At 41.8% G+C, this 21,537-nt stretch overlaps 1 protein-coding gene across 2 annotated transcripts in view; it reads right to left on the bottom strand.

Annotated features, from left to right (window-relative positions):
- Positions 1-21,537, bottom strand: part of DENND2D (DENN domain containing 2D) — a 796,377-nt gene that overhangs the window by 323,025 nt on the left and 451,815 nt on the right. For both annotated transcript variants that reach the window (XM_078644124.1, XM_078644126.1), the window contains exon 7: positions 19,531-19,679. In XM_078644124.1, coding sequence (XP_078500250.1) covers positions 19,531-19,679 — 149 coding nt within the window. The remainder of the gene's footprint in view (positions 1-19,530; positions 19,680-21,537) is intronic.

The raw sequence follows: 21,537 nt of genomic DNA, 5'->3' as shown, positions 1-21,537 counted from the left end.
GAAGTGATCACGGATCAAGGTACGCCATTCATGTCCAAACTAATGAGGGAGGTGTGCGCCCTTCTGAATCTCCACCAGATCCGGACCTCGGTTTACCACCCGCAAATGGACGGGCTGGTGGAACGATACAATGGCACCCTCAAGGCCACTATGAAGAAAATGCTAGCGGTCAATGGAAGTGAATGGGACCGGATCCTTCCATTAGCACTGTATGTGATAAGGGGACAAAGACAAAGCAGTCTTGGGTGTTCCTCGTTCGAAATGCTGTACGGAAGACAACCAAGGAGTATAATGGAAATGACGAAGGAAGTCTGGGAGACAGACCGAGAAGGTGATACCAGGAGTCTCCTAGAATATAGCCAGACTTTAAAGAACTCATTGGGAAAAATCAGGGATCTGCCTACTCACAACTTGAGAAGCATCAAGGCAAGCAGAAGACCTGCTATGATAAAGGGAAAAGATGGAGACGGTTAGCTGTGGACGAATGGGCTCTGGTGTTACTACCGTCGGCAACCAGGAAGTTCCAGAACGAGTGGCAGGGTCCTTTCCGCGTGATTGAGACCATCGGGAAAACGACCTACAAGTTGCGGATATCACCTAGGAAAACACAAATATACCATATTAACATGTTGAAAAAATGGATTGGACCTCCCCCTCTCGCACATAACCTCACCCTGCCCACGGGAGCAGGAAAGACGACAACGATGGACGATCTGGTTATCAACGAGGAACTCAGAAGTACGCAGCAAAAAGAGCTACGGAGTACATTACGGCCTTTCTATAAACTGTTCTCAGACCTACCAAGGAAGACAGCATGCATTGAACACAGGATAGAAACAACAGAAGGCGTCGTCATCAAACAGAGACCTTATCGCATCTCAGCAGCCCGTAGACCAGCCATCCAGAAAGAGATACAAGAGATGCTACAGATGGGAGTAATCAGACCCTCTAGAAGCGATTGGTCCTCGCCGATTGTTATGGTCCCCAAACCGGATGGCACCATACGTTTTTGTATTGACTTTCGCGCCCTGAATGCAGTGTCATCGTTCGACTCTTATTCCATACCACGCATCGATGAGTTGATTGAAAAACTGGGACAAGCGAAATACATCAGCACCATCGACCTGACCAAAGGATATTGGCAGGTGCCCCTTAAAGAAGAGGACAGAAAGAAGACCGCGTTCGCTACCCCCGACGGGTTGTTTGAGTTTAATGTATTGCCCTTTGGCCTACACGGGGCACCAGCGACTTTTCAAACACTGATGAACGAGCTTCTTCGAGACCACCAGGAGTTTAGCTCGGCTTACCTCGATGATATCATCGTATTCAGTCCATCGTGGGAGGAACACCAGCAACATCTGACCACCATACTGGCCCAACTACAGAATGCCGGATTACACATCAACGCCAAAAAGTCCCGGATGGGCTTCCGAAAAGTGAAATATCTGGGGTACCTATTGGGCCATGGCTTGATTGAGCCACAGATAGAGAAAATTAGAGCCATATCCGAGACCCCGTTCCCACAAAACAAAAAAGAGATGAGGGCCTTCCTTGGATTAATAGGGTACTATCGCCGATTCATACCCTCTTTTTCCGACCTCGCCAGCCCCCTCACTGACACCCTGAAGAACGAGTATAAACCTTCGGGGTTCAGAGAGCCCACAACGGCAATGTGGACAGCCTTTAACGCTCTAAAGAGATCTATCACCACAAGTCCTGTGTTACGTTCCCCTGACTTTACGCTCCCTTTCATCTTACATACGGACGCCTCTGACTATGGGGTGGGGGCGGTGTTGTCTCAGATGTCATCGGAGGGCACGGAACATCCAATCCTCTATATCAGTCGGAAATTGTTCCCCCGTGAGGTCAAGTATCCGACTATAGAGAAGGAATGCCTGGCCATAAAATGGGCCGTGGAAAAACTCAGGTATTATCTGGAGGGCCATCCCTTTACCCTCTACACGGACCACGCGCCCTTAACATGGATGAGCCGGAACATGTCCAACAACCCAAGAGTTCTTCGCTGGTTTCTCGCTCTGCAACCCTTTACCTTTTCGGTCTGTCACCGTAGGGGCCGGGACAATGGCAGCGCGGACTACCTCTCTCGGTATCCTCTCCCCGATCGGGAGAATCCTGGGGGGGTGGTGTGTGACCAGGTGGCGGAGGGACTGGCCCTTTCACCTACACCCCCTCGATGTCTGTTCCCCTCTTTGTCATCCTTGCAGCAGCCTGACTTCGGGAACAAGACGGAACAATGGGACGCATCCAACTCTCGGGACGAAGGCGAGAGCTGTTTCTTTAATTGGACGGAGTTGGTGCCCGGACACGCCCCCTGGTCAGCTGGGACCCCGGAAATAAAGGCCGACTCCACGATGAGGGAGGTGTGTTTTACACCCTGAGGAGTCAAGGAGTCGTGGAGAGAGGAAGAAGACGTATGGTGCGGAGAAAGCAGAGACGGGGACGAGAACGAGCATAAAGAAGGAGAGAAGGAAGAGGCAAGCCCAGCTGTTGCAGTGCCAGGAGGCCAACGACACGGCGCTTCGCCCAGCCGCACTTCAAGGGAAGTGTGGCTAACCCAGGTACGGGACCGTATCGTGGGCTGGGCGGGCAGGAGAGGTTTTAAACCTCCGTAGTTCACCCGCCATCGTTCTCCATTCACTGACCCCTCCCCTACTGCACTTCCGACACCTCGCTGAACCCTGTGTGCACGTGTGTATCTCCCCCACACCCTTCCCTTAAGCACTCAGTGAACCAGAGCCCTTTGCTGAGTTCCTTTCTCTTTTGTTGCATGTATCCCGAGACCGGCTGACAACACGGACGCGCCTACAGATCCCAGAAGTCCACGGGAGGGAGGAAAACCAGGAGATTACCGGAAGGAGAGGAGTTCGCCGGCAGGACGAGGGACCGAGTCACCTCTTCCCTACTACCGAAATCCACCGCAGCGCAAGCGTCTGTTAAGAAAAGAAATAAAACCTGCTTTACCGAAACCACCCGAGTACGTGTTTTCATCGATCCCGCCACAATCTTCAAACTGAAACTGTATAATTTCTTGCTTATACTCTTTTCATGTGAAATGTCCTCCCACATTTCCTTCAGTTCTGTCTTTTCTTTTTGTTGTGATGTAAGACGTCACATATCGAGCCTCAGCAATAGAGTTGTCAGCAACGAATTGAATATCCATGTTAGCATTCTACATGGACAAAATCACCGGGTTGTAGTCGTTGATGTACTTGGACTCTTCGTTTCTTTTTAAATTGTATGTATTTTTTGGTGATTTTCTCGTCACAGTATGTCGTAGAGAAGACATCAAATTATTTACTCTTCCTTTAGCAATCACTGGTCGTGGAAATGCGAAACGACATTTTGTGTAGAACTTGTCCTTGTTTCTGAATTTGACGACAGTACTTTCCACAACGATGTGATTGAAAGCGTAAAACTTGTTGCCTTAAACTGTTTTCTTCGGTAGTTTTCGGAACAACACATGTTGAATACTCTTCAATAAAACTCATCACTGTTTCATCCGAAACTGTTCCAAATTTGGGTGCATCTTTAATCCATAACAACATATGTATGTGAGGAGCACCTCTCGCTTGATACTCCTTTCTCCAAAAGAAATCCAAAACCTCTCCAAGGGGAGGATTTTTTTTGTTGGTAATGAAAGAGATCATAGCTTCAAATCTATGATTGAAATATCTGCATACATTCACTGGATCCAAAGAACACAGTTCTCCAGGTGTTTTGAATTCTATATTTTGAATGTTTGCATTTGCCTCTCGTAGAAATTGAAGTAAGTCGTCCCATGCATACTCGGCACAGCTAAGAGTGAGGAACCATGTAGGAGTTCCTAAGTTTCTTAGCATACATTTCAATTCTCCATGACGACGGTACCAATACTCGTTTGTACCACGCTGACATGCCATGAGATTGATTAGATGAGATTCCAAAATATTGTCTTGCAGATTGACTTTCTCCATAAAGTCCCTCGCCGAAACATTTTGCAGATGTGCTCCACTTTTCAGTATATGGTTTACTGCATAAGAAAGCCCAGACAAGTCACTTTCATACAGTAGATGAAACAAATATGGGATGCATTGACGAAACCTTGGATCTTCAGCATATAATCTTAAAGTCCGGTATTCAGATGCAGGAATTTGAAGTGGTCGATCGTCATATCGTCCACCTCGACCTGTTGGAAATAGATGTGGAAAACAACGAGCTTCCAAACTTTCTTCCCATACACTATTGGGACTTCCTTTTGCTGATTTCATTTGAAACAAGTCAATTGCATTCCCCATTACTTCTTTGGAATGCAAACGATGAACAGTATAATGTTCATATATTTCTTCACTTCTAGACACATCAACTTTTTCAATTTGGCCGGCTGAACAATCACGGTCTTCTTCTGCAGCTGTTTCCTCTGCTCCAACACATACATCTTTGTAGTACTCATTGTTTTTGACCAAATACAACGTTGCCTTTTTGACTTTCCTAACATCCACTAAATCTTGCCAGATTTTCTTACTTTTTGTCGGAACCCCATTAACTAGAATAACCAGAGGTTCCTCTTCCACTTTCTCTACATCAATTGTATCAATATTTTTCTTGAAATCTAGAGGCAAATAAACAACTCTTCCTTTTAATCCTCTCTGTAAATCTGAAGGAGGCAATTTCCCTATCTTAGGCTCCATGCGAACAATAGCCTGAAAAGGATGGACACATTGAATCAAAATAGATTCATATGTATTTAAATCCATCAATTCAGGAGGAATGTCTACCAACTCAAGATTATTATGAACAGCTCTAGCAGGCATTCTGTTTTCATTTAATTTATTATAACAATATTTACAAATACGCTGATCAGAAGTCAAATCAAAAGAATTCTCCACCAACAAAAAAGTTGCAAAATTCTTCCATTCACTATTATTTTCCATTTCACTTTCTGCATATAAATCAACTAACCTAGTCTGAATCTTATAATGAGTCCGTCGACAACACACACAAGTAAAATTAGGCCTTTCACTTGATTTCACCTTAAACTTGGTAATTTCCTGGTCAAACTTTTCTGTACTTGAAATCTGTACATTGTCTTCCACATTACCTTCTATTACTGTGTCAATTTCTACACTGTCCTCTTTTTCACCAAAATAACAAATCTCAATTTCTTCACAAATCTTCTTCACATCTAATTCAGTTCCATGCAAAAGAGCACTGTTTAATTGTTTAAGCTTAAGTGCTGGACTTTTTGCATAATACAACCTTCTTACTAATTTCCTCATTTTGTTATGATGCACTGCTAACATCCTAAAATGATGAAAAACACTCTGACATACTTTTCTAGAAAGACAAGCCAGTGAATGCCCTTGCAAACCTGTTTTCTCTCACTCTGCAAGGATCAAAGTCTTGCAACATCTTCATTTTCTGTTTTAGACTTTTCTTACTATATGTACGTAAGAAATTACGAAGCAAATCGATTGATTCCTGTCGCACACTACAAATACTACTACACTTCCAAGTGTACACTGGACCCTTAGTACGTCTCCCTAAAACTTCATCAGTTAACACCTCTTCTGCATTTCTAGACACAAGTTTCTCTTTTTCAATCGGACAACCGTCTTTCACCTCATATGCTCGACCACTGGTGTCAACTGCATGCACCAAATCATTCTCCTGGAAGTAACTCTCCTCATTAAAAATGGCTCACAACTTGAACTATGCATCCATTCTCCAGAAAAAACTTTACAAAAATTAGTCTGATTAATTACTCTTTTGCATCTGCTCTTTGATTTGACAACATCAATTGTCTTGTTAAGTGTCCTAATTCTATTGATGACTAAAATAAATATTTTTTTCTTAAGTTCAAAAGCCTGATCAACAATCTTCTCTACACTTTTCTTTTTCTTATAAAAAGCAGCTCTCTGTTTACCTTTTTTAATATTTTTTAACAAATTTAAAACCACCCTATTGCGAAAAATTCGTTTACGAATGTCCCTAAATTGGTTTTGCCTTCTATTCCTATACATATTATTCTCTCCTGCTCCAGTAGTAACATTTTTGGGGGGCCTCTCCTTCCTTTTCAAATTTGCTCTCTCCTTCTGTATATTCCCATCCTCATCAACATTTTTTTTTGATCTACATATGTTCCGAAAGAAAGACTTAGTTGTCTTACCAGGAGCTTTTTTCCTGTTTCTTGAAGTATTTGTTGTAGACGAGTGCTTTAATTCCGTTGCTGTTTTTGATTTTTTCCGCTTGGCATCTTTTCTTGTCCTCTGTCTTGACGGCATATTTCCTTACTATTGAAATCTTGTTTTCAATCTGTGGTAAACAAAAAAAATAAAAACACATTATACACCACTATTACCAAACAACAAAGCAATGACAATAAGCAAATGATATAAACACTAGTTTACAACATATCTAAGTTTATACCACAGCAACTATGTAACTAGGAGTAAGACAGAGAAAAAGAGCTAGAGGGAGTAACACAAAGAGACAGAGAGAGTCAGACAAAGAAACAAGTAGAGGGAGTAAAACATAGAGACGGAGTAAGACAGAGAGTGTATAATATGTTGTAAGACAGAGAAAGGATGTAATAGAGAGAGGGAGTAAGTCAAAGAAAGGGAGAAAGGGAATAAGTCAGAAAAAGGATGTAACAGGGTGGAAGATAGGGAAAGGGTGTAAGAGGATGTAAAACAGAGCGAGGGTATTAGAACGGGAGAGGATGTAAAAGAGACTAAAACACAGAGAGGCTGTAAAAGGGAGAGAGAGATTGTAAGTTTGAGAGAGGGTGTAAGAGGAAGTAAATCAGAGAGAGGATGTAACAAGGAGTAAGTCAGACAGAGGGTGTAACACGAAGAGAGGAAGAGAATAAAAAAGTCATAAAGAGTGAGAGAGGGTGTAAAACAGACAAAAGGTGTAATAGGGAGTAAGTCTGGGAGAGAATGTTACAAAGAGAAAGGTTGTAAGACGGAGCAAATCAGGAAGAGGATGTAAGAGAAAGTAGGACTTACAAATTGCTGTAAAAAGAGAGAGAGGGAATAAATTAGAGACAGGGTGTAAGAGAAAGTAAGGCAAAGAGAGAGTGTAAGAGTGCAACACAGAGTCAGGATGTAAAAAGGAATAAGTCAGAGAGAGGGTGTTAGAAGGGGACAGTTGGAAAAATAGAGTAAGAAGGAAGAGAATATAATAGAGACTAATACATTGTTGATAATGCTTGGTAAAGAAATGTTGGTGCATAAAGGAATTGTATTTTGTAAATGAGTGAGGTTTCAGTAGTGTAATGAAATGCTTATACATATGACCTGTGCTCTAATTTGTAAATGTTATTTAAAAAAAAGATTTCGGGCACATGAATTGGTTTTACATTATTGACAAGGATTAGATAGTATCTGCAGGATTAAAAAAATATATTACACATTTCACAATCATGTCACCTGTGTTTCCTCAGATTAGTAAGCAGATTGTGCAGATGAGGTGAGGCCTGTCCAAGGGTGCAGAGGAGATAAGTCCCGTGTCCAACAGTGCTGTGGACAGGACTTACCTCCTCTGCACCCCTGGACAAGCCTCACCTCATCTGCACAATATGCTTACAAATCGAATGCTTGTACATAGGACAAGCGCTCTGTTTCTTGAATGTGATTGGAAAAACGATTTTGGGGCAAATGAATAGCTTTTACATTTTTGAGAAGGAATAAATAGTGTCCGCAAGATTAAATAGATATATTTGAACCTTTCACAATCATGTCACCTGTGTTTTCTCAGATTAGTAAGTACATTGTGCACATGAGGTGAGGCCTGTCCAGGGGTGCAGAGGAGGTAAGGCCTGTGTCGAAGAGTGCATTGGACAGGACTCACCTCCTCTGACCCTTGAACAATCCTCACCTCCTCCGTGCACCCTGGACAGGCCTTAATGTATTGGGTATAATTGATGGTAACAGGATGCAGATAAGGTGAAGCCTAAGCAGGAGTGCAGATGAGGTGAGGCCTGTCCAGGGGAGCAGAGGTGTTGAGGCCTGTGTCTAAGAGGGCAGTGGAATGAACTTCATGAAGCCTCTCCCCCACTACACTCTTAGACACAGGCCTCACCTCCTTTGCACCCCTGGACAGGCTTCTCTCCCACTACACTCTTGAACACAGGCCTCACCTCCTCTGCACCCCTGGACAATCCTCACCTCATGTGCAACCCTGAACAAACCTCACCTCATCTACACCCTTAGACAGGCCTCAGCTCATCTACACCCCTGGACACGCCTCACCTCATCTGCACCCTGTTACCATCAATTATACCCAATACATTGAGGCCTGTCCAGGGGGCACAGAGGAGATGAGTCTTGTCCAAGAGTCAGAGGATGTGAGTCCTCTACACTGCACTCATGGACACAGGCCTCATCTCCTTTGCACCCCTGCACATGCCTCACCTCATCTGCACAATCTACTTCCTAAACTGAGAAAACACAGGTGACATGATTGTGAAAGGTTCAAATATATCTAATTAATCTTGCAGACACTATTTATTCCTTCTCAAAAATGTAAAAGCCATTCATTTGCCCCAAAATCGTTTTTTAAATAACATTTAATAAACAGTGCGCAGGTCCTATGTACAAGCATTCAATTTCACTACTGAAACCTCACTATTTCACAAAATACAATTTCTCCATCTTGCAAATGTTGTTACCAAGCATTATCAAAAAACATGACACAAACCATCAGCAAAGAAGCTCAATGTGTTTCCTAATCTGAGGTAACACAGGTGACATAATTGTGAAAGGTTCAAATATATTTATTTAATCATGCAGACACTAATTATTCCTTCTCAAAAATGTAAAAGTCATTAATTTGCCCCAAAATCGTTTTTTTAATAAGATTTAAAAAACAGAGCGCATGTCCTATGTACAAGCATTCCAGGTCACTACTGAAACCTCACTATTTCACAAAATACATTTCCTCTCTCTGGAAAACATTCCTACCAAGCATTATCAAAAAACATGACACACAACAACAGCAAAGAAGCTTAATGTGCTTCCTAATCTGAGGTAACACAGGTGACATGATTGTGAAAGGTTCAAATATATTTATTTAATCACGCAGACACTATTTATTCCTTCTCAAAAAATGTGAAAGCCATTCATTTGCCCCAAAATCGTTTTTTGAATAACATTTTAGAAAAAGAGCGCAGGTCCTATGTACAAGCATTCAATTTCACTACTGAAACCTCACTATTTCACAAAATACAAATCCTCTATCTTGCAAATGTTGATACCAAGCATTATCAAAAAACATGACACAAACCATCAGCAAAGAAGCTCAATGTGCTTCTTAATCTGAGGTAACACAGGTGACATGATTGTGAAAGGTTCAAATATATTTATTTTATCATGCAGACACTAATTATTCCTTCTCAAAAATGTAAAAGTCATTCATTTGCCCCAAAATCGTTTTTTTAATAAGATTTAAAAAACAGAGTGCAGGTCCTATGTACAAGCATTCCAGGTCACTACTGAAACCTCACTATTTTACAAAATACATTTCCTCTCTCTTGCAAACATTCCTACCAAGCATTATCAAAAAACATGACACAAAACATCAGCAAAGAAGCTCAATGTGCTTCCTAATCTGAGGTAACACAGGTGACATGATTGTGAAAGGTTCAAATATATTTATTTAATCATGCAGACACTAATTATTCCTTCTCAAAAATGTAAAAGCCATTCATTTGCCCCAAAATCGTTTTTTAAATAACATTTTAGAAACAAAGCGCAGGTCATATGTACAAGCATTCCAGGTCACTACTGAAACTTCACATTTTTACAAAATACAATTCCTCTTTCCAGCAAAAACTTTTTATCAAGCATGTTCAAAAAACATATAGAAAGTCACATTAAAAAAACACATTTTGCTTCCAAATCTTCTCCATAGAGTATACAAGTCTCTATCTATATTAAATGAATCATTACTCACCTTTACAAATGCTTTGGGAGATTGAGAACAGTGTCAGACACACACACCAATATTTATTTAGCAGAGCAAAAGGTATATACTCCAGGCACTGCAACCATGAATGGCACAGAAAACCTCTAATTCTACACACATATCCCTCATGTTAACCAATTAAAACTCTTCCCTCTCTATTTTCAAACCAACACCCTTCCCCCCCCCCTCAGCCCTTTCTACCAGTTACCATAGCAACTCCCTCCTCACTGAACTCTCAGGTTTAAAAGTTTATTCTACAATGTTGCAAATGAACTCAGCAAGGATGTTTGACCTCTCAATACACCAGCTTATCCGGTGCTATGTTTATTTAAATGACTTTTTCTTAACCATTCAAATTACTTCTTTCACAGAACAGAAGCATGCACCCTAACTTTCAGTTTTCAACTATCTGAATCCACCAATCATTGCTTGTGATTCAAGAGCACTGAAACTCCACAGTTTTTGTTTTGCAAACTCCTACTGTTCCAACTGCCATTTCATTCCTACACTTCATCTGACTGCACCAGAACCACCTCTCACCATGTATTCTGTCTGGATTATTGGACATAGCTACATCCACTGGGCTCAAACGTATGCAGCTATCAGAAATTTTCACAACCATGATTTACCAAAAGTGGACATCAAGTGGATTGGCCAAAGAGGATTGAGATGTCATCAATTGATACCATTGGTGAAAACCTTTTATCATCTGCCACACCCTGACCTCATAATTTTGCACTGTGGTGGAAATGACCTAGGCACTTTGACTGGGGTAGGTCTGGAAATGGTTTTAAAGGACACCTTTGGGCAATTGATGACACTTTTTCCACAAACTGCCTTGGTATATTCCAATATATGCCAAAGACAGAAATGGAAGTGGTCCAACCAATTTTGTCCACAATTTGAGAAAGCACGGAAACATGTGAATAAATCTGTTTCTGCTTACATGAGAGACTATGGAATGGGTTCAATATACAACAACAACTTGCGTTACAACATGCAAGATATCTACAGAGGAGATGGTGTGCACTTCTCAGATGAGGGGAATAGAATATTCCTCCTAAATTTAAGACTGGGCATTGGAACCTACTTGTAGGTACCTAAATCAGCCACAGAACCCAAAAGCTCTTTTCAGGGCTACCCTACCTCTGATCACTCAAAATGATTATTTTACTCTAACTTTTTTCACTGTTTTTCACCAAAGTACGCTCCCCGGTACGCGTACCGGGCGCTCCCCCCGCGAAAAATTAAACAAAAAAAATGTTTTTGGGCCTATATGGGCCTCCTAAGCCCCCATCAGAAAACCTAGGGGGTTAGAGGGTGTCTACCGTTCCCCCTTTTACCCATTCCCAACGTTGTTTGTCCTCCATCTTGTGTCTCAATTCTTCCGAAACACAAGATGGAGGACTTCCGTAGCGCTACCGGTACGCGTACCGGGGCGCTCACCGGTAAGCGCTCCCAAAAAATGTTAAAAGTTAATTTACATAAAAACCTCTGTAGAGATTTTCACCGAATATAGAATAGGCCCTACTACATACCAGTCCCTACCATTTTCCCAAATTTTGTCGAATTCCATTGAGCCATTTGGCCTGTAGCCCTGTCTAAATATCCTGAGGTAAATTACATGACTAAAACACATAAGAAAGTGTTAGAATTTGCAACCAATGAAAATGTTACTTTCATTTTGTATTTTTATGTGCTGACATTTCATTGGTTATAGACATGAATATATATTAAAAATGAGAGGGAAACACGGCCATTTTGACTAGTACTACCTGAGGTACATTTATAAAAGATTTCCTCTGAAAACATCAACTCCTTTCTGAAAGGTAAGTTGTTAATTTGTAAGGGCAACTATGTTCTGCACTTTAACTTAAATTGGAGAAACGTTTTCTAATAGTTTTTTACTGTCCCTCTGTTATAGTTATAGATTGAGATAGGCTTCTCTGTTATAGTTATGGATTGAGTTAGGCTTCTCTGGTATAATTATGAATTTACTTAGGCTTCATCACATGCACTTTTTTATATTTCTACTTCCTGCCTGATACCATACACTGCCCAAAGATAACTTCACTGTTAAAAACTCAGAAGTACCTGTCTGAACTTAAACCCAACAGTGCCCTAACTCTACTGATATAGTTATTTTGTATGCAATTTACAGCAAAAAAATGGAAGGTAAAGAGGATACCAATACAATTTCTTTTGAAATTATGGATAAGGACATTCTTAACGAAGACTTGGATTTCATGGATGAGTCTGAGGATCAAGAACTAATTGACTGTCTTGAAGCAATTGAATCAAGTAATGAAAATTTTGAGGACATTCCGGATGATGTAATGTTACAAGTGTTATTAAATTATGAACAATCTCAACAATAAATGTATATTTAATAATTAAAAATTGTTCGAGACATTATTCATTTTTATATGTAATTCATGAAATAGTACCAAAATGATTATAATATAAACAGACTTACAGTATACTGTGCAACTTTTTTGTGTTACATAGTAAGTTTGCTCATAGTTACTTCCTTTCTCCCACTATATTATCTCCAATGTGTTTTTCACATCTCTTTTTCATCTCCTGCCTCCTTTCTCTCACTGTCAGTCTCTAATGCACCATATCACCGCCAATTTTGTGTAGATTCAGAAGAGAGTAAAATGTAATACTTGAAAACATCATAAGGGAGCACGGTAGACTACCCATGATCCCCTAGGCCTTCTCAGGGAGTCCTTAAAGGATCTGTTTCTGCTTTCCTGACAGACTATGGTATGGATTCCATATGACACCAACCTCAATTAGCAGTGAGTCCACAAATATAAAGCCAATCTAATCATGTACCCAAATACACAAAGAAGAAGGAAGGGAAAAGTTTATCAATTAAAACGAGTTCCCATCAGTCCACCATCGAGACCGCCCTTCATCATCTGGGATCTCTTGTACATATCACAGTAAAGGGAAACCACACCTGACTCGGCAGATGATATACCAGGCCCGGAGTATCCCAAAACAATTTTACAGATGTGAAAAATGGCGTGCCTAGTGGGGAACTGAGTAGCAGTGCTTGAAAAATGTGTGGAGTGAAAAAAGAAGAAAAGAGAAAAGGCTCTAAAATTAGGTCGTCATCAGGGAAAAAAAGCTTTAATATGCACCTTCACACTCCTAAATCAATAAAAACAGTGCAAATTAGTAGTATAACAAATGACCACTAAAAAGAGATGTAAGGTCGACATGTTTCTGCAGTCAACTGGAGCCTAGAGGTCTCCTGCTGCTTCCTCAGGACCATTAGTGCTACTGCTCGGTAAAAAATAAACCATATCACCTGAATGGTGTGTGCGTAATCGTCTTCCTGTCCTGAACACAAGAAGAAAATATATATAAGGGTACATGAAGAAAAAGCAAAATATAATCAATAACATGCACATTTGTGCCTTCATTATAATGTTATTACATCATTTATTCCACAGGTCATAAACAAATATTGACCATTGTTTGTCACAAATCACAAATTTGTAAATTTGCAAGTTTTAAATTCACTCACCCACTCACTGGGAAGGAAAAACCCCTCCTCACCTGGCACGAGCTCAGGTAGTGGGTGCACCGCACTGCAAAGAAAACGACAAAAGAGATAGTGTATATGTACACCTGAAATCATTCCTCATCTAACTAGTCTTATCATACGCCCATGGCGGCGCCGCATTCTCCTGTTGATTCTAAGAACACTGCTTCGTTACATTCACCGCTTATGGGGATGTATTGTTTTCAATTTGTTGTCGGTCGCGTAACTCAAAAAACAAAACCCACAAACAACCCAAAACACACGGTCTGTATTCCTTAATTGTTACAAGTCAAGCCTACCTCTCCGTCGGTACACCGGTCGTCCCTCAAAGCTTTATCGTGGGGAGGAACCGACTCGGTGCACCGGAGGGAGATAAATGCATATCCTGCTTCGCGTTGGGTGTTGGGCGTGTGCAACGTGCCCGGCGCGTAATCGCGTCTAGACGCACTGTGGCTGTCGGGAAGTGTCGTTCTCGTAGCCAACGCATCGGGAAAAACGGTTCGAATCCCCGCTCAGATACATGAATGTACAGCAGGATTTGTAAGACCTACAGCATGGGGATGGATTATCTAATATTCCTAAATGCTCAACCTTATTGTCAGTAGCCCACGATATCGGCAATTCAAATTATTACAGACACAGTATGTATCATGTATGTAACTTTATGTGATCATCAAAATGAATTGGGCAATTATATTATGAGAACAGTATTGGCAATCACAATCATAACGGCAAAGCCACTTATTGCAAACACGCTATGTAAAGTGTGATGATCCAGAAGGATTATATTTTAAATTTTAAAGACAGTATTGACAATCATACCAGGCATCAAAGCGACATCCATGGGATGTCTTCGTTCAACCCACATTTATCGCTCTGAAGTCTATAGACCCATTTTTGTTCACATTTGAACAGGAATTTAGAAGTGTCAGTTATGGAAGGAGGGATCCATGGTTGATCCAGTACCGTCCAAAATATATCAGAGGGTTGGTGACCTACATGCAAAAAGTGATTCGTCAGTTTCGTTTCTTGTTTGCAACAGCGAATCGAACTTTTGTGCTCAGAAATTCTCAATTTAATTAAAAGAGAGGCCAAAACTTGAGGGATCAGCTGGTCCACACCAGACCCAAAACGGAGATCCCCCGGGCGGTTGGTACTCTTTGGGACTTGCCCGCAGTTACTGGACACCATCCTTGTGGTAACTGCGCGGCTTGCCCCCAAACAACCAAAACACTCACCATAGATATAGGCACTGACAGACCATGGCAACTCAGACGGTTTACGAACTGCAACAGTTCCAACTTGATTTATTTGATTACATGTCCTTGTAAATTGAACTACGTGGGGATGACCACCAGAAAAATTAAATTGAGAATTTCTGAGCACAAAAGTTCGATTCGCTGGTGCAAACAAGCAACGAAACTGACAAATCACTTTTTGCATGTAGGTCACCAACCCCCTGATATATTTTGGACGGTACTGGATCAACCATGGATCCCTCCTTCCATAACTGACACTTCTAAATTCCTGTTCAAATGTGAACAAAAATGGGTCTATAGACTTCAGAGCGATAAATGTGGGTTGAACGAAGACATCCCATGGATGTCGCTTTGATGCCTGGTATGATTGTCAATACGGTCTTTAAAATTTTAAATATAATCCTTCTGGATCATCACACTTTACATAGCGTGTTTGCAATAAGTGGCTTTGCCGTTATGATTGTGATTGCCAATACTGTTCTCATAATATAATTGGCCAATTCATTTTGATGATCACATAAAGTTACATACATGATACATACTGTGTCTGTAATAATTTGAATTGCCGATATCGTGGGCTACTGACAATAAGGTTGAGCATTTAGGAATATTAGATAATCCATCCCCATGCTGTAGATCTTACAAATCCTGCTGTACGTTCATGTATCTGAGCGGGGATTCGAACCGTTTTTCACGATGCGTTGGTTACGAGAACTACATTTCCCGACAGCCACAGTGCGTCTAGACGCGATTACGCGCCGGGCACGTTGCACACGCCCAACGCGGAAGCAGGATATGCATTTATCTCCCTCCGGTGCACCGAGTCAGTTCCTCCCCACGATAAAGCTTTGAGGGACGACCGGTGTACCGACGGAGAGGTAGGCTTGACTTGTAACAATTAAGGAATACAGACCGTGTGTTTTGGGTTGTTTGTGGTTTTTGTTTTTCGAGTTACGCGGCCGACAACAAATTGAAAACAATACATCCCCATAAGCGGTGAATGTAACGAAGCAGTGTTCTTAGAATCAACAGGAGAATGTGGCGCCGCCATGGGCGTATGATAAGACTAGTTAGATGAGGAATGATTTCAGGTGTACATATACACTATCTCTTTTGTCGTTTTCTTTGCAGTGCGGTGCACCCACTACCTGAGCTCGTGCCAGGTGAGGTGGGGTTTTTCCTTCCCAGCGAGTGGGTGAGTGAATTTAAAACTTGCAAATTTACAAATTTGTGATTTGTGACAAACAATGGTCAATATTTGTTTATGACCTGTGGAATAAATGATGTAATAACATTATAATGAAGGCACAAATGTGCATGTTATTGATTATATTTTGCTTTTTCTTCATGTACCCTTATATATATTTTCTTCTTGTGTTCAGGACGGGAAGACGATTACACACACACCATTCAGGTGATATTGTTTATTTTTAACCGAGCAGTAGCACTAATGGTCCTGAGGAAGCAGCAGGAGACCTCTAGGCTCCAGTTGACTGCAGAAACATGTCGACCTTACATCTCTTTTTAGTGGTCATTTGTTATACTACTAATTTGCACTGTTTTTATTGATTTAGGAGTGTGAAGGTGCATATTAAAGCTTTTTTTCCCTGATGACGACCTAATTTTAGAGCCTTTTCTCTTTTCTTCTTTTTTCACTCCACACATTTTTCAAGCACTGCTACTCAGTTCCCCACTAGGCACGCCATTTTTCACATCTGTAAAATTGTTTTGGGATACTCCGGGCCTGGTATATCATCTGCCGAGTCAGGTGTGGTTTCCCTTTACTGTGATATGTACAAGAGATCCCAGATGATGAAGGGCGGTCTCGATGGTGGACTGATGGGAACTCGTTTTAATTGATAAACTTTTCCCTTCCTTCTTCTTTGTGTATTTGGGTACATGATTAGATTGGCTTTATATTTGTGGACTCACTGCTAATTGAGGTTGGTGTCAATTCTAATCAGGGGGTCAGGGTCTTGAAAACATACCCCTGGGACCTCCTTTTTGTGTTTTGTTATGGATTCCATATACCACAATAACTTCTGTAACAACATGCAAGATATCTACAGAGGAGATGGTGTACATTGAATTTAAGACTCTGCATTGGTAACTACATGTTGGTACTTACATCACAACACAACAACTCTATTCAGAGCTACCCTACCTCTAAGCACTTTAAATTATTATTTTACTGTTTCACTTGGTTATCCCCATGGTACGCTCCCCGATACGCTCCCCGGTGCGCGTACCGGGCGCTCCCCCCGAGGGGCCCTTTTATGGCCCCCACATCAAACCTAGGGGGTCAGGGGGGGGTCTACCCTGCCCCCTTTTGGTCATTTCCCCCTTTGTTTTTGCCACCTCTTGTGTCTCGATCCTACCGAGACACAAGATGGCGGCCGCTCTGGACTGTTTGGAATGTTGACAGACACCCGAGAGCCAATCAGCTTTCCGCTCGCGTACTCGCATTACGCGCCAGGTGCGCTCCCCGGTGCGCATACCGGGGCGCGCTTATAGATATATATATTTTTTTGAACGTAAATTACCCAAAATCCACTGGAGCACATATCGTCAGACATAGCAAAGGCACATCGGGCTACCAGTCCCTACAATTTTGCCAAGTTTGGTGGAAATCCATTCAGCCGTTCGGGCTAAAAGTGAGTCCAACCGCCCTATGGAAATTAACATGGGGAAAACACGTTTTGGGACCCCCCAAATATCTCGGCCCCCCCTTGACGAATCCCCCCAAACTTTCAGGGAAGGAGCAGAACGGAGCGGCCCATCTTCTTTGAGAAATTCGCGAAGATTCGTCCACCGGCGCCAAAGTTATTCCCAATAGAATGTTGCGGATTTCCTATGGAAAACAATCCTAACTATAACTACCTACTGGCGACCGCCAGTAGGAGATATATATATATATATACCAAGTGACAACGCTCCCACAATTGAAGATACCAGATGCGATGTCAGACTTCACCATTTAATGCTGGACAGGCTGCAACACAAACAGGTACGGTTTTTCAGTGCAGATTCTGCCTCTCGCCATAGGCGTTTCTGGATTGCCCCTTGTTCACTGGCTAGGCTTTTGGTGACAAACACAGCTTTGCAAAACTTCCGGCACCTGCGATAGTTCTTATAGTCCCGCCCCCATAGGCGTGTGCATAAGTGCATTCCCTGCCCTAAGTTGGCAGGATATGCCCAGACGTGGGTTCCTTGCTCACTTTGCCACTGGATTCAAGCTAGCCTGGCTGATGATGGCTGATTAGCCAGAAACCAGTCCCAGGATGCTTGTTTCCGGTCCATGGAAGACATGGCCTGTCAGTTCGGGCTGGACTGTTCCCATGAGGCACAGGGTCAGGCTGATTTGCATATGGCCATGTCTGAACTGGGGTGGTGAAGTGAGCTAAAGAATGATGATGGATTAAACCCAGATCAGTTGACCGGGGGTGATTGTTTGATTTGCTCAAGCGCTCCATCCATCATCCCCTTTGGTATCGCTTTGTTCATTCTAAGTTGGCAGGATATGCCCAGACGTTTGTCCCTTGCTCCCGTTGCCACTGGATTCAAGCTAGCCTGGCTGATTAGCCAGAAACCAGTCCCAGGATGTTTGTTTCCAGTCCAGGGAAGACATGGCTTGGCAGTTTGGGCTGGACTGTTCCCATGAGGCACAGGGTCAGACTGATTTGCATATGGCCATGTCTGAACTGGGGTGGTGGAGTGAGCTAAAGAATGATGATGGATTAAACCCAGATCAGTTGACTGGGAGTGAGTGTTTGATTTGCTCAAGCGCTCCGTCCATCATCCCCTTTGGTACTGCGAAGACCAATTCTAGTCAGCTTGTGTGATCCTCGTTAACCCTTGGGGAATGGCTGCCCTGTTCTGGGACTGTATGGCCTTTCCCTGTAACAAAAAAGTCACCAGGATGCTAGGTAAATATGATCATGAGATCAGGCCTTTTTATATTCCTGAAAGTTAGTCATATGTATATGGAACTAGCTACCAAGATGTCAGGGTGTGAGGAGGGCTCACAACTTTGCTCACCACAGAGGTGTGATTGCTATTGTGCAACTTACATTACATAGCACCAAATAATGTATTTTGGTAAAGGATAAATCAAGTTTGTTCAATTTGATTGACTCCGCATCCTTGCTGTGCTTCAGAAACAATCAGTTGCTCGGGGATGTTAGAGCATGGCATAGCAAATAGTTTGTTAGGTACTAAGGTTAGTACCTTTGAGATTTGGCTGCACTGAACTGTACTGAGCAAAGTAAACATCCACTGATGTTGGAGTGGTGCACCATTGGTAGCCGAAGTTTAAAGAAGAAAAAGGAAATAAAGAAATTGTAAGAATGGCTCAAGAAAATAGTGCAGTGGACTCAAGAGAAAACTCGGATGTAGGAGCAGGTCCTGGTTTGCTCCAGGCTTCAAAAACCGGTATTTCCAAGCATACATGTACAGTAGAGACCGGGGCCATGTATTGTTGCTTCCAATGTAGGCATATCTACCCATCAATGGTTTAATAAACAGTAAATAACTCCACTTCAAGGGTTCAGGGATCTCACTGGTTGGGAACAGATAAGAAGTAGGGACAACTTCCAGTCTCTCATATGCTTTCAAGTGACACATAGTTCTGAAGAGGCACGTGGTACAACAGTGATAACATTGGTATTGAATTTGCCTAAAAAAATATTATAGGGTGACAATGACAACATTAACATGACAGAAATTAAGTAATATTTTCATACATACCTGAGTTCTTCAGCAAGAAAAATAATCCGCCTTTCCAAAACAGCAGAAGCAAAAATACATAGGATGATTTCAGAAGAAACACGCTCAATGAGAATGCGAAAATCTACATGTTCCAACCTGGAGTCTAGTGGTCGAGTAAGTTTTATGAACTATGAAAAAAGAAAAAAAATGTTTTCATTCCTGACAACTTACCCATTCAATGTACTGTATATTTATGTTTCAGAGCAAAACAAAACCAATGTTATCAACAACCTACACAACAGCATTATTTACCATAGATAAAATGTAATGGGAAATTTCAAGATACAACGTGAAGTTACCTTCTTGAACTACTGGTGGACCCTCTTTTTTCCTTGTCATCGGCCAACTAAAAAATGTTAGGGCCTTGCTATAACCACTTGCTTTAAAAGCAAGATGAAACAAGTTACTTACCTGTACACTGTGGTGCTCTAGTATTGATATCTTTTATAGATTCACATGCTTGAATCTTCCCCACCATGGTTGGAGTCCAACAGTAATAAAAAAACGCAGTGCTAAAGCATTAGCATTAAACTCCATTGAAAAAACAATTGCAGTTAGTAGCAAATTCACATTGATTTAATACACCCAAACTTCAGCCAATTAGAGCAGACATCCTAGAGTACTCATCCTCTGCAGAGCCACTATACCTAAGATTTCGAGCACAAGTGTAAATTGAGTAAAAGAGGTATACAATAGGTGATCCTTAACGGAGAGGAGGGAGGGTCACATGTGAACCTACAAAAGATATCAATACTGGAGAACCATACAAGTAAGTAACTTGCATCTTCTCCAGTATTGTATCTTTTATAGATTCACATTTTTGAAAAAGACTAGTTGGCAGTATCCCAAGAACAATGGCAAGGCGAACCATCCACCACGAGACTCCACCTTAAATACTATTAGTCAAACACAAGACACTGAAATTGTACGAAATCTGGACAAATATTATGTAGTATAAAGCGTTCACAATAACATCATGACAGAAGACTATCATTGAGGATACCCAGCGAGCAATAGTAGCTCGCATTAAGGCTTGACCTTTTCCCGGAGCAGAGAAAGAAAAGTGCAATCGTTTTGACTTTCAGAAAGGTTTTATCCTTAGCAAGTAGAACTTTAAACAACACTTAATGTCAGAGAATTTAAGGTTCTTTCTGCAGGCGAAAACGGATTGTAAAAAAAGAAGGCAGAGTGACCTCCTCATTGAGGTGAAATGTGAAAGGTACCGTGGGGAGGAATGAAGGATTAGTGTGCAAAATTACTCGGTCTTCTGAAAACTGTAGGAAAGGTTCTTTAATCGTGAATGCCTGATTCTCACTCATACGCCTGGCAGACATAATGGCCAACAAAAATACCACCATCCATGAAATAAACTTGAATTCGCATTTATGAGTAGGCTCTAATGGAGATCTCATGAGATGTGATAAAACAGTGTTCAACTGCCAGAGCACTAGCGAAGGCATCATAGGAGGCTAACCTCTGAATAGACCCTTCCTAAACGCTTCCATGAGCCTGTTGGACAAGAAAGACACTTGTCCAGAATGTCGCATGTACCTTAATTGATGCATGCATGAGTCCTGATTTGGCAAGCTGTAGTAGGTAAGCCAGAATCTGTTCAGGTGTTGATGAAAAAGGATGGCAGGACTGAGAAGCACACCATGAGCAGAATATTTTCCATTTGCTGAGTTGCATTTGAGTGTTGAAGGAGCGAGACCTTTTTGAAGGATAGATTTGCATTTGTTAGAAATTGTTTGCACCCCAAATTCAGAGTGGTGAGCAGCCAGGCCGACAAGTTGCAAGTGCGAATTTGTGGGTGAACCACTTGGCCCTGGTTCATTGAGAGGAGATCCTCCGTCTGCTGGAACTGAATGGGTGAGCACTCTGATAGGCGATGAAGCTCAGTGTACCTGTATTAACTTGCCCACCACGCAGGAGCAATTAAAATAAGGTGGCAGGGATCTCTTTTTGCTTTCTGTAGGATCTTTGAAA

This window comes from Lissotriton helveticus, chromosome 5_1 (assembly GCF_964261635.1).
Source record: "Lissotriton helveticus chromosome 5_1, aLisHel1.1, whole genome shotgun sequence".
In the NCBI taxonomy this organism is placed as follows: Eukaryota; Metazoa; Chordata; class Amphibia; order Caudata; family Salamandridae; genus Lissotriton; species Lissotriton helveticus.
The sequence above is the reverse complement of the archived record's forward strand: the minus strand, read 5'-3'. Positions and strand labels throughout refer to the sequence as shown.